The sequence below is a fragment of the Anolis sagrei genome, chromosome 8 (genome assembly GCF_037176765.1).
Source record: "Anolis sagrei isolate rAnoSag1 chromosome 8, rAnoSag1.mat, whole genome shotgun sequence".
In the NCBI taxonomy this organism is placed as follows: Eukaryota; Metazoa; Chordata; class Lepidosauria; order Squamata; family Dactyloidae; genus Anolis; species Anolis sagrei.
Genome location: NC_090028.1, coordinates 44,247,771 through 44,260,904, shown reverse-complemented (window position 1 = coordinate 44,260,904; position 13,134 = coordinate 44,247,771). Strand labels below are relative to the sequence as shown.

The window sequence follows — 13,134 nt, the reverse complement described above, 5'->3', positions numbered from 1 at the left end:
TACAATGCCTCGATCGCAACCAAGATCCAGTCTCATATCCTTATACCGTTCCTATGTTCAGTTTACCGTCATTCTGTGTACAATTGCGCTGATTAGCCAAACGCTTGCTCAAAGAGCCAGGTTTTGAGCTTCTTCCTAAATGCCAGCAACGAAGGGGCCTGTCTGATGTCGCTTGGTAGGGCATTCCATAACCGAGGGGCCACCACCGAGAAGGCCCTGTCTCTCGTTCCCGCCAACCGTGCCTGTGACGCAGGCGGAACCGAGAGCAGGGCCTCCCCGGACGATCTTAATGTCCGTGTCGGTTCATAGGAGGAGATGCGTTCGGAGAGGTAGGTGGGGCCGGAACCGTTTAGGGCTTTGTAGGCTAATGCCAGCACCTTGAATTGTGCCCGGTAGGGAATTGGCAGCCAGTGGAGCTGGCTCAACAGAGGAGTGGTATGCTCCCTGAGAGCTGCTCCTGTTAGCAACCTGGCTGCCGAGCGCTGGACCATCTGGAGCTTTGTGAAGGAAATTGAGATTGCAGTTTATTGTCGAAGGCTTTCGACCTCACTACCTCTGAGGATGCTTGCCATAGATGCAGGAGAAACGTCAGGAGAGAATGCCTCTAGAACATGGCCATATAGCCCCAAAAACCTACAACCACCCAGAGATGGCAATTATCAGACAGTGGGCATTTGTCCACTAAGGGCCGGATGGGAGTTGGGACTGATAGATACACCCCCTTTGCCACCCCCCCTCAAGGGGGGTCCCGACCCCTAAGTTGAGAAACGCTGCTGTATGACAAAAAGCCCCGGATCACAGGCTTCCTCCTTCCTTTGATTGCCGGGATTTCCTGGTATTTCCTTTATGTTGCCGTAAAACACCTCCCCGCTTCAGCAGCGCCTAATTTCTCTACTCACGGCTCACAGCCCTGATTGCCAGGAACCCTATTCTGCTGGAAATGTCTCCCTCGTTTGATAGCCAGCAATGACCGGGACAGTGACTGAGGAGCCCTGACCACAACACATCAAGGAACGGAAGCCGCAGCAGAAGCAGCCCCCCCCCTCTTTCTCCCCTCAAATGACCGAGACAGTGATTGAGGAGATGTGACCACAACATATTAAGGAACAGAAGCCGCAGCAGAAGCAGCCCCCTCCTCTCTCCCCCCTCAAATGACCGGGACAGTGACCGGGGAGTCCTGACCACAACACATCAAGGAACAGAAGCCGCAGCAGAAGCAGCCCCCCTCCTCTCCCCCCCCTCAAATGACCGGGACAGTGACCGCAACACATCAAGGAACAGAAGCAGCAACAGCAGCATTTTTTTTTCATTCAAAAAGTCATTTATTGAACTTTTTTTAAACATTATTCAAAAATGAAAGGTTAAGATTGTAGATAAAAAGGAGAAGGGGGGGGGGGGAAATAATATCATGGTGTAAAAGGCAAAAACGAAACCAAATCTAAAGGACTTCTTCTGACTCATGAACGCGCTCCCCCCCCCCCCCACGGCCCCCACAATGGGCGCGGCTGCTTCCTGAACGGATCCCACGGCTTCCCAACTCCAAGGGCCAGCCTGGCCGGGGCGGCTCTCGTTCCACCCCCGGTTCTTCCTTTGGACGGGTACTGCTGACCTTTTCCTTCAAGGAGGCACCTACACCCCTCCCCCAAGGTACGAGAGGGCAAACCTGCAGAGCCCCCCCCCCCCCCTCTGTCCCCTCAGACCCTTAAGAGATCCCACGCCACAAAATGGGAGGAGCAGCAGGCTGGATCCAGCCTCTCCCTTTCTCTCCCCACATTACATGGACCCACGAGAGAGGCCGATGCAGGGTGGGTTTGGGGGGGGGAGGGGGTGGGGGAGGGGGGGCCTGCTTGCACAGAGAAATAAAATGAACGCCGGGGTATACAAATGGCGCAGCTGGACTTGGGCAGCCCCATCTCAGACCCATCGACACCGGTCACGGGGGGGGGGGGGCGCCTTGTTCTCCTGGCTTGAACTTTCACAAAACGAAAAGGGGGGGGGAGGGGGGAGGCGCCGCGTTGGCTGAGCGATGGCAAGCGCATGGGGTTTTGCGGCGGTGGCGCAAGGCGGGTCAGCCGGCCTTGTTAGGAGATGTTGGGCGTGGCCAGGCCTTGGAGCATGATCATGAGCCGGCGGGCGGGCTTGCTCAGGCTGTTGTGAGGCTCGGCCTGCAGGAACTGGAAGAGCTTCTGCCGCACCTGGCTCATCACGGAGCCCATGTGGTCACGCGTGATGGGGTCGCTGTGGTCCAGGTGCATCACCGCCTCCTCCAGGTAACTGCGGACAGAAGAACACAAGGTGTGTCTGGGGAGGGCGTGGACGAGGACTCCAAAACCACACACGACATCAGGGACACAGTATTGGGGGAGAGAGAGGGAGCCCAAGAGTCATCCAGTCCAACCCCTTCCGCCATGCAGGGAAAGCACAATCAAAGCACCCCCGGGAGATAGCCATCCAGCCTAGGCTTGAAAGCCTCCAAAGCCACAGCTCTGTCTCCTGCAACATCACTTGGGAGCGCCTCAATAGATACAATATGAGAATATATAGAAATAATAATAACACTGTAATGTGATACTGCTGGTATATTGGACATAATATTAATAAAGCTGTAATTTATTTATTTATTTATTTAAAGCACTTTTATTCTGCCCTTTTCACCCCGACTCAGGGCGGAGCACAACATATCAACGGCAAACATTCAATGCCGAAACATAGAATCCTAGAATCAAAGAGCTGGAAGAGACCTCGTGGGCCATCATCCAGTCCAATCCCATTCTGCCAAGAAGCAGGAATACTGCATTCAAATCACCCCTGACAGATGGCCATCCAGCCTCTGCTTAAAAGCCTCCAAAGAAGGAGCCTCCACCACACTCCCTCTGGGGCAGAGAGTTCCACTGCTGAACGGCTCTCACAGTCAGGAAGTTCTTCCTCATGTTCAGGTGGAATCTCCTCTCTTGTATTTTGAAGCCATGGCTCCATTGCGTCCTAGTCTCTCTCCAAGGAAGCAGAAAGGAAGCTCGCTCCCTCCTCCTCCCTGTGGCTTCCCCTCACATATTTATACATGGCTATCCTATCTCCTCTCACATATTAGACCATACACATACAAAAGCATTAAAATCACTTATCTTGATGTTAAAATCCACTAGTTAAAACTGTGTCAACAACCATATCAAATTTGGTTGGCATACTAAGGGTTCCTCTCACTGCCTCATTGCACAGCCCCAAAGGCTCGGTCCCACAGCCGCAAAATAATATAATATAATATAATATAATATAATATAATATAATATATAGTATATTGTATATACTATAACATGATATGGCGCAACATATTATATACCACTAACAGTATAATGCACTGGTAGTGTATTACATATGTTGTGGTATAATAATATAGTACGATATAATAATATATAGTATATTGTATATACTACAACATGATATGGCACAACATATTATATAATTATAACAGTATAATATAGTGTATTACATATGTTGTGGTATACTAATATAGAACAATAGAATAATATATAATAACTGTATATTGTACATTACATATAATAATACTAGTATAAGGTGTTATTATTTTTGACATAGCTGTGGATTTGTTTTTGGGATTTGGGGGATCGGTTGTTTTTGTCTTGGTTCGCTTTCTCACAGCACTGAATGTTTGCCAATAAACCGCCCTGAGTCCCCTCGGGGAAATAAAGCGGGAAATAAATAAAGTTTTGTTATCATTATTTTATTAAAGAACAACACAATGCATGTGCGGAGAGGGCGTGAGCATGGATTCCAAAACCACCCACGAGATTAGGGGCACAGATCATAGCATTGGGAGAGAGAGAGAGAGAGAGAGAGAGAGAGAGAGAGCCCAAGAGCCATTTCCGGCCGGTCCACCCATGCGAATACTCACTTGATCTTAAGTTCTGTCCGGGCTCCTAAGTCGGAAGAGAGTTGCTGGATGAGGGAGAGGAGGACGGGCTGGGAGAGCGGGCAGGGGTGCTGCCCAAACACTTGCTGAGGGTCAACCATCTCGCAGACGTAGAGGACCAGGTTCAAATCTGCCGCAGTGAGAGCCTGCAAGGCCGAAGCGGGACACACCCATTGATTACTGGTTCAGAACATGGATATCCCGCCCTTCTTCTCACCCCGACTCAGGGGACTCAGGGCGGAGCACAGCATGTACACGGCAAACATTCAATGCCGGGACACAAATTCTTATATACACACATAAACATTAAAAACATTTGTCAAAATATTAAAATACACCATTTAAAACCGTCCTAGTCATCCTCATCAAATCCAATTGGTCCGGTCATCTTTCCCATTGCCGCTTTATTGCCCTGTCCTGAAAGCTGGGTCCCACGGTCAAGTTTTGACCACCCTTCTAAAGGACAGGAGGGAGGGGGCCAACCTGATCTCTCCAGGAAGGGAGTTTCCATAGCCGGGGAGCAATCACCGAGAAGGCCCTGTTTCTCCTCCCCACCAATGGCGGGATGGAAAGCAGGGCCTCCCCGGAGGATCTTAATCTCCGCGATGGTTCACAGGGGGAGATGCATTCGGACAGGTAATTTAGGCCAGGGCCATTTAGGGCTTGATAGGCCAAAGCCAGCACCAGTAGCAAACTGGCAGCCAGTGGAGCTGGTGTAACATGGGAGTTGCATGCTCCCTGTATGCCACCCCCTTATTAACCTGGCTGCCTCTCAATAGACTATTTGACGCTTCCGAGCAGTCTTCAAAGGCAGCCCCACGTAGAGTGCATTGCAGTAGTCTATCCTGGATGTAATGAGAGCGTGGCCACTGCATGATGGGAAATCTGTATCTCTGTATTGAGTTCAGCTACAGCATCAGGTCATTTTATTTGTAATGTTTTACAGATGAATCAGTATTTCTGAATTGCGTTTAACTCCTTGATTTAATGATGCTTAACCCAGCAACGCGGAATTGTTGCTCATCTCCTTTTCATTTGTAAACATTGCAAGTTGCTTTGGGAAGTTCTGGGGAAAATGACAGGCAAAGGAAGCCAAAAGTCAGGCTGTTATTAAATATTAGGGTAGCAGGTTGCAATAATTAATGAAGCACGATGTAAATAAGGGATCCCTTTCGTCCTCTTTGACACTGCCATCTAACAATGTATGGATCTCAACAATTCTGGAAGTATATGTAATACAATATAATATTAATAATATTATTATTATTAATAAAATATATTTTATATTACATGTAATATTACTAATAATATGACAATATCATGGTTAGTACAATATAGTAATATATAATACTGATATTGTACTATGCTAATAATATAATATATTGTATGTATTTATATCTTGTAAGCCGCTCTGAGTCCCTTCGGGGCGAGAAGGGTGGCATAGAAATGTCGTAAATAAATTAAGTAAGTATCCTGGGAGAACCTGCGGCTTTCCCCCTGGAGACCTGACCGGCTACGCCCGTCTTCCGTGGGAGGAAATACCTGCTGGAAGGCTTGATTCAGGTGTCCCTGTTGCAGCAGTTGCAGCACATGCGCTTGCTGGGACTGGAAGTCCAGGTGCGTGGCGGGGATGGGGGTGCCTGCCGCAGAGCGCATGGCCTGCATGATGCTGGAGGTGACCGCCGCCTGCTGCTCCTTCATGGCCGTGCTCACTTCGCCCTTGATCACGCGCTGCACCTGAGCCAGGATGGACTCCTGCATGCTGAAGGAAAAGGGAAACCACAACGCGGGGGAGGATCTCACATTGCCCAATACGTGTCACAAGAAATTCCATGTGCAGATTTGACAAATATGAATTCAATATGATGTGTGGGAATGAATGGAAGAATGGAAGGTGGATGTATGAATGGAGTTCATAACTTTGGAGACAGCAGTATAATATTAAGGCCTGCCATGACTAACCACCTGCTTGCTGGAACTGTGATCAAAACCTGGTAATGAGAAACCCTGACAAGAACTGGGACAGTGATAAAGGAAATGTTTGCAACCTTCCTTATGCTAAGAAGAAAGTCAACATAAGATCAACACCAATCAAGAAGATCAACACCTGACCAGGAAACTGAGATGGAGCCAGGATGGAAGATGTCTATGATTAATTTACAACTCTGGGACGACATCAGCAGAATATTCCTATAAAAGACTCAGTCGAATAATGCTCAAAGTGTGGCAGACCTGAGGAGTCTGTTCCACCCGCCCTGCTCTGCTCCATGGAAGGAGAGAGATAGTGTATTCAGAGAGTGGAAGATCTCCACGGGAGCAGCCTGGTCACTTTGGGGCTTCTTTCTCAAGGGAAGAGGAAGAAGGAGGGCGCTTTTGGAGTCTGGGATTTTGTGCAGCGAGTTGGGTTTTGCTGTATGGAAAACAGAGATCTGGTCCATGGCATTGCGCTTAGGGAAAGAAGTTTTGGCATTTCGGCGTTTTGAAGTTTTGGCGTTTTGGAACTATGTGTTGGCAAGCTGCAGGGAGGCAGGATCCGGCCTAACAGGGAGAAGGGGATATGGTCATATTTGGATGCACGTGGATGAATGCGTGTACACGTGTGTGAATGTTGAGTGAAAATGTAATTCCCCTTTGTTTGTGTGTTAACCAATGTAATTGTGAATTCAATGTAGTTGCACAGAATCTGTATGTCTGTATGTCCAATGCCATTCTTTGTCTAAATGTTTCTTCTAATCTGATATACCCTCTCACACTGGAAATTGCAATAATGACATATGTGCATGTGATGCATAAGCAGTAAATCCACTTGTGCTCTCAAAGGCTTTCATGGTCGTAATCACTGGGTTGCTGTGAGTTTTCCAGGCTGCCTGGCCATGTTCCAGAAGCATTCTCTCCTGACATTTCACCCACATCTATGGCAGGCATCCTCAGAGGTTGTGAGGTTTATTAGAATCCGGGCAAGTGAGGCTTCTATTTCTGTGGAATCATGTCCAGGGTGGGAGAAATATGGGTTGCTTACCTGTAAACGTATTTCTTCCAGTGATAGTCTGTGAAATCCGCACTAATGGGTTTCTGTGCGCATGCGCAGAGATTTCGGAACATTCTAGATTGAAAGATTTTAGGCGGGAGTCCCGCCCACCCTCCCAATGGTATAAGAGGCAGTAGGCGGAGTTCCGCTTCAGTTCCTTGCCGCCAGACAGCAGCCAGGAAAAGAGGCATGACATAAGAGGGGAGGACGGGCGGGACGTGCGGATTTCACAGACTATCACTGGAAGAAATACGTTTACAGGTAAGCAACCCATATTTCTTCCTCGTGTAGTCTGTGAAATGCGCACTAATGGGTGACTGTAAAGCTACCAACCTGGAGGTGGGTCATGCCACACAGGAGAAAAGAACTGCTCTGCCGAAGGCTGCATCCCTCTTGGCGAGGATGTCGAGCTTGTAATGAGAGGCAAAGGTAGAAGGTGTCGTCCAGGTTGCTGCTCTGCAGATGTCGTGGACAGGAACACCGTGGAGAAAGGCTTGAGATGTTGAAAGTGACCTCGTAGAGTGGGCATGGATAGTTGAAGGAGGTTCTTTGTGAGCCAAAGCATAAGCTAAGCGAATTGTGGATACTATCCATGATGATAGTCTTTGAGATGTTATTGGCTCCCCCAAGGCATCTTTCCGATATTTTAGGAAAAGTCTAGGAGATTTCCTATAGGAGGCTGTCCTGGATATATAGAAGGAGAGGGCTCTTTTGACATCCAACGCGTGGAGTGCAACTTCCAAGGGAGAGGAAGGGTTAGGAAAGAAAGCAGGGAGAGTGATGTCTTGGGACATGTGAAACTTGGAGACAACTTTGGGAAGGAAGGTAATGTCAGTCCGAAGGACTACTTTATCCTCATGAAACCTAATAAAGGGAGGATCTGAGCGAAGAGCAGCGAGCTCACTGGCCCTCCTTGCCGAGGTAATGGCCACTAGGAACGCCGTCTTCCAGGAAAGATGGGAGATGTCGCAGGAGGCCATGGGCTCAAAGGGAGGTTTGGAGAGTTGAGACAATACAAGCTCAAGGCTCCAAGCCGGGGGTGGAGGGGAAACTGGGGGGTGAACATTTTTATAACCTTTAACAAATAACTGTATCAACGGATCTTGAAACAGGGACGGTAGACCTGATTTCCTCCGAAACCAGGAGAGTGCTGCGAGATAGCACTTAATTGAGGAGAGGGAAAAACCCCGTGAGGATAGATGAACTAGGAAATCTAATACGATATGTACTGGGGCTGAGTCAGGCTCAAAGCCCAAGGGGTGAGTGAAAGACTTGAATTTCGACCATTTATAGGTGTAAGCTCTTTTGGTGGAAGTCTTCTGAGCTGCCTGGATAATAAGTCGTGCAGCCTCAGAGAGATGGGTTATGGTGTGATCCTCCACGCCGTGAGGCGTAGAGTTGGCAGATCTGGGTGGCAGATCAGTCCGTTTTGTATGGTGAGAAGATCCGGGCTGGATCGTAGGCGAAGGAACGTTCTTCGTGAAGCGTGAAGGAGAGGGGCAAACCATGGTTGTCTGGGCCACCATGGGGTTATCAGGATGCAATTGGCCCTGTCTGTGATGACCTTCGCCACTACTCTGGAGAGCAGAGGAAGGGGAGGAAAGATGTAGAGGAACCCCTGAGACCACTGAAAGAGAAAGGCGTCTCCTAAGCAACCTGGGAATACGTGAGGGCGGAGCCTCGCGCAAAAGAGTGTGCACTGTGTGTTGTCTGGGGAGGCAAACATATCTACTTGTGGGTGGCCCCAGTGACGGGTCAAGAGGTTGAACTCTCTGGGGTGCAGGTGCCACTCGTGGGTCGTGGTCGGAGTCCTGCTGAGGGAGTCCGCCAGGATATTGTCTTTCCCCGGAAGGTGGATTGCAATGAGGAATATGTTCCTCCGAATGCACCATTCCCAGATCTCTGATGATATGGAGAGGAGTGTTGGGGAGTGGGTTCCCCCTTGTTTGTTGAGGTAAAATTTTACTGATGTGTTGTCTGTGACTACCTGGATGGTGCGGTTGGAGACTTGGTGAGCAAAAGCCCGGAGGGCTTTTCCCACTGCTAGTAGCTCCAGTGCGTTGATGTGGAGTTTCTGTTCTGAGGGAGACCAGCGGCCGCTGATCGTCAAGTCCCGGAGGTGTGCTCCCCAGCCGAGGGAAGAGGCGTCTGTTGTGAGTGACAGAGACGGGCGTGGGGGTGTGAATGGGAGACCTGAGCACACATTGGATTCCTTTGTCCACCACAGGAGGGAGCTCAGGACGTGAGCGGGAGGTTGAAGAATCATGGATTGTGAGTCGTGAATGGGATCGAATACGCCCAGGAACCAGGACTGGAGTGGGCGGAGGCGAAGCCGGGCGAAGGGAGTCACACTTGTAGTGGACGCCATATGGCCAAGGATAGATTGGATAGCCCATGCAGAGGACCGGCCTGAAGAAAGCAGGCTGTTGATGGCTTGGCAGAGGTTGGAGAAGCGGTCTTCTGGCAGGTAAGCCCGTTGGGATGTGGAGTCTATCAGGGCACCAATGAAATGGATGCGCTGGGTAGGTATGAGGTGGGATTTGTCGAAATTTACGACAAGTCCAAGTTCCTGTAAGAGAGACAAGGTGAAGGAGATGTCAGAGAGGAGCTGGGAACGAGATTTCGCTGAAAAAAGCCAATCATCTATGTATGGAAAAACTGTTACGCCGTTCTGGCGTAGGTGAGCAGCTACTACTGACATGCATTTAGTGAAGACCCTTGGGGCAGAGGAAAGACCAAAGGGTAATACGGAAAAAGAAAATATGTGGTTGTCCAGTGCAAAGGAGAGATATTTGCGATGGTCATGTCTGATTGAGATGTGGAAGTATGCGTCAGTGAGGTCAACCTTGGCGAGCCATGCTCCCTTCGTGATGAAAGGAAGGATGTTGAGTAGTGTAACCATGCGAAATTTGCGAGGTGAGATAAATTTGTTAATGCCTCGGAGGTCTAAGATGGGGCGTTGACCTCCGTCCCTTTTGTCTACTAGGAAGTAGCGGGAAAAAAAGCAAGTGTGAGCCAGGTCGGGATGTACAGGGGAAATCGCCCCTTTGTGTAGAAGAGAGGAGATCTCGTCCCAAAGCATGGGAGAGGATTGAGTTGGTAAAACTTTTCCCAGTGGAGGGAGAGAGTGGAATTCAATGGCGTAACCTTCATCTACTATGCGGAGGACCCAGGTGTCATTGGTTATGGACTGCCAAGCAGGTAAGTATGGATGGAGTCTGTTGTGGCACAGTGGTGAGGTGGATGTGGTGTGTGTGGAGGGTGGGGAAGGATCAGGTAGATGCAATGGTGGGGATGGAGGAGGGCTAAAAACGCCGCTTTTTGTTATCTGGTGGTTTAGTGCCCCGATACTGACCCTTAAAGGGAACAGGTGGCTTCCCGGTGGTGGCAGGAGATGAGTGAGGACGTTGTTTTCCTCTGTAGGAGTGAGGGTTGTAACGGCCTCTTTGATAGGTGGGGTAATGATAATAATTGCCCCATCTCTGCCTCTGTTGATAAGGTTGTTGGTCATATTTAGTGACCGTTTGTTTCATCTCATGGGAATGTTTTAACTGGGAATCTGTTTCTGGATTAAACAATCCTGTTTGATCCATAGGGAGATCTTCGATCAGCGTGCGAGCTGAGGGAGAAAGAGTGGATGCCCTGAGCCAGGCGTGACGTCTCAAGGCCACTGCTCCAGCAATGAGTTTGCCAGATGTGTCAGCTGTGTTTTTCGCTAAGTCCTTCTGGAGCTTAGAGAGAAGAAGTGCTTCTTGAGCAAAGGCCTTTGCCATTGGTTGATCAGCCATTGGTAGGAGATCAAGGTAAGGCAAGATTTTATTCCAGAGGTGTGTCTGGTACACACTCATGTAGACGCCATAATGTGCCATTCTGGCAAAAAGGCAGGCAGAGGAATAAAACTTTTTTGCCATAGCATCCAGTTTCTTCCCTTCTTTGTCTGAGGGGGAAGCCTGATTCCTCTGAACTGGTTTGGGTTGGGCGTCTGTAACAACTGAATTGGCTCTGGGCAGTTTGGCAAGCCATGAAGCTGCCGTGAGGTCAATGCGATAAAGATTCTCAGCCCGCTTAGGCGTGGCTGGAACCAGGGCTGGAGAAACACCTTCCGTTTTGAGAACCTCTAAAAGATAAGGTAAAGTGGGCAATATAGTGGACATGGGCCGTTGTTGTTCAGATGAAGTAAAACAAGGGTCATCCACAGCCTTAGTAGGTTGGGGGACAGCCAGATTGAGTGATCTGGAGAGTCTGATTAATAAAGCAGAAAAGTTTTTAAACTCTTCTGCTTGTAAAGGGTCTGGATCCGGTTCAGTTTGGAGAGCAGCAGTGGGAGGAGAATCATTGGAGGATTCAGCGTCCACCATGTCTGGGTCGGGGTGGAGGTCCTGTTGAGGAGTAGCAGGATCCGGGGGTGGCGCTCCCTGGTGTTGAAGGATAGGAGGTTCAGGAGGGGGCCTGGAGATAGTGGCGGAAGGAGGAGGGTAGGAATGAGGATAAGGATGAGGAGGAGGGGTATGGTCCCTCGAGTATTCCCCTTGATAGTAAGGGTAGTAGAAGGGAGGAGGGGGATAGAGGGGAAAGGGATATTCGTACGGGGAAGGGAAGCGCGGATCGCGATCGCGTGGGTCGCGTCCGCGCGAGCGCTTGGGGGGAGGAGTGTGGGATCGGGACCGAGAATGAGAGGAGGAGGAGGATCGGGACCGGCGCCTGGAGCGGCTCGGCCGAGAACGGCCACGCTCAGCCTGAGAGGTGGGAGGGGCCGGTACCGGGGAGGGAGGGTGTTCTCTGGGAGGCTGGGCAGGCTGGAGGGAGGGAGAGGGAGGCAGGTTAGGCTCGGTTTGGGAGTCCAGGAGCTCTATCGGGAGGAGCTCCGGGGGCTCCTGAAGCTCTAAAAGTTGAGCGGTTTGCTCCGTCGGCGAGAGCTCAAGCAGCTGGGCCGGCGGCGCCAGCGTGGGAGGACTCAGGGGCTGCAAGCCAGAGAGTTGCCTTCCCTTTTTCTTATTTTGCTTTTCTTTAGATTTGCTCTTATGAGCAACTTGTTTGGAGGCCCTGGGTCTTTTCGGCGGCGGCTCGTCCCCCGGGGGAGGAGTCCCAGCCGCAAGGTTTTCGTCCAGCTGAGTGGAGGAGCCCGGCCGTTCCCCGGAGAGGGGGGAGGGAGAGGGCTGCTGAGAGAGACTTTGTGCGACTTGGCGAGTCTCTTCAGGGGCCAGTGCCTGCTCATATAAAAGAGCTTTAAGACGGGAGTCTCTGCTCTTTTGAGCCCGAGATGTAAACGCTCTGCAGATCTCACATGCAGAGCGATTATGGGCTTCCCCAAGGCACAAAAGACACTTATTGTGTCTATCGGCTTCTGGGAGATTAACTCCACAAGCCGAGCACTTTTTAAAAGATAAAGCCGACATAGCTAGCCTGTCCGTGATCAGTCCGAAGTCGAGGGTAGGAGAATGTAGGATCGTCGAGAGAAGTCCGAGTCGATAACAGGTAAGTAAAACAGAGAGAGAAAGTCCGAAGTGCTTCTGCTGTCGCGCGGAAAGAAGAACTGAAGCGGAACTCCGCCTACTGCCTCTTATACCATTGGGAGGGTGGGCGGGACTCCCGCCTAAAATCTTTCAATCTAGAATGTTCCGAAATCTCTGCGCATGCGCACAGAAACCCATTAGTGCGCATTTCACAGACTACACGAGGAAGAAAGAACTCTACTCTGCTTGAGGAAAGTGTGAATGTTGCCTCAAACTCTACAATTGGGACAGTAATTAAAGAGCAACACCCATAAAGCAGGGGAATTCCAGAAAAGCATCAATCGGGGCCAGCTAACGTCTCCCAACAAAGGATTCCCCCAGGCAGCAACCAACCAGGGTTGGAAGCTGTGATGCCATTAAATGTTAATCAAGGTGGTCATTTGCAGAGTTGGACACGGCTAAACTTAATGCCAAGGGGAAATGTTTACCTTTACTTTTTACTTTATAATGCATGGATTAAATTCATTGCTTTAGACACACTGAGCCATATGGAAGCCGTCCTGAGTCCCTGCGGGGAGATGGAGGCAGGGCACACAAATAAAGTAGTAGTAGTAGTAGTTGTTATTATTATTATTATAGAGCCCAGAAAACTCACAGAAACCCAGTTTCACCCAAAGATTAGGAAGAATCTGATCAGTGAGAATACTATTGTTGTTGTTGTTGTT

General features: G+C 49.7%; 1 protein-coding gene across 1 annotated transcript in view; it reads right to left on the bottom strand.

The window, feature by feature from the left end:
* Positions 1 to 1,833: 1,833 nt before the first annotated feature.
* EDC4 (enhancer of mRNA decapping 4) overlaps positions 1,834 to 13,134 on the bottom strand; it is a 52,077-nt gene continuing 40,776 nt past the window's right edge. Inside the window, exons 27-29 of the mRNA XM_060787800.2 lie at positions 5,471 to 5,690; positions 3,911 to 4,074; positions 1,834 to 2,274 (exon numbers count right to left, since the gene is read on the bottom strand). Of these exons, the coding sequence (XP_060643783.2) occupies positions 2,082 to 2,274; positions 3,911 to 4,074; positions 5,471 to 5,690 (577 nt within the window). The 3' untranslated portion in view covers positions 1,834 to 2,081. The remainder of the gene's footprint in view (positions 2,275 to 3,910; positions 4,075 to 5,470; positions 5,691 to 13,134) is intronic.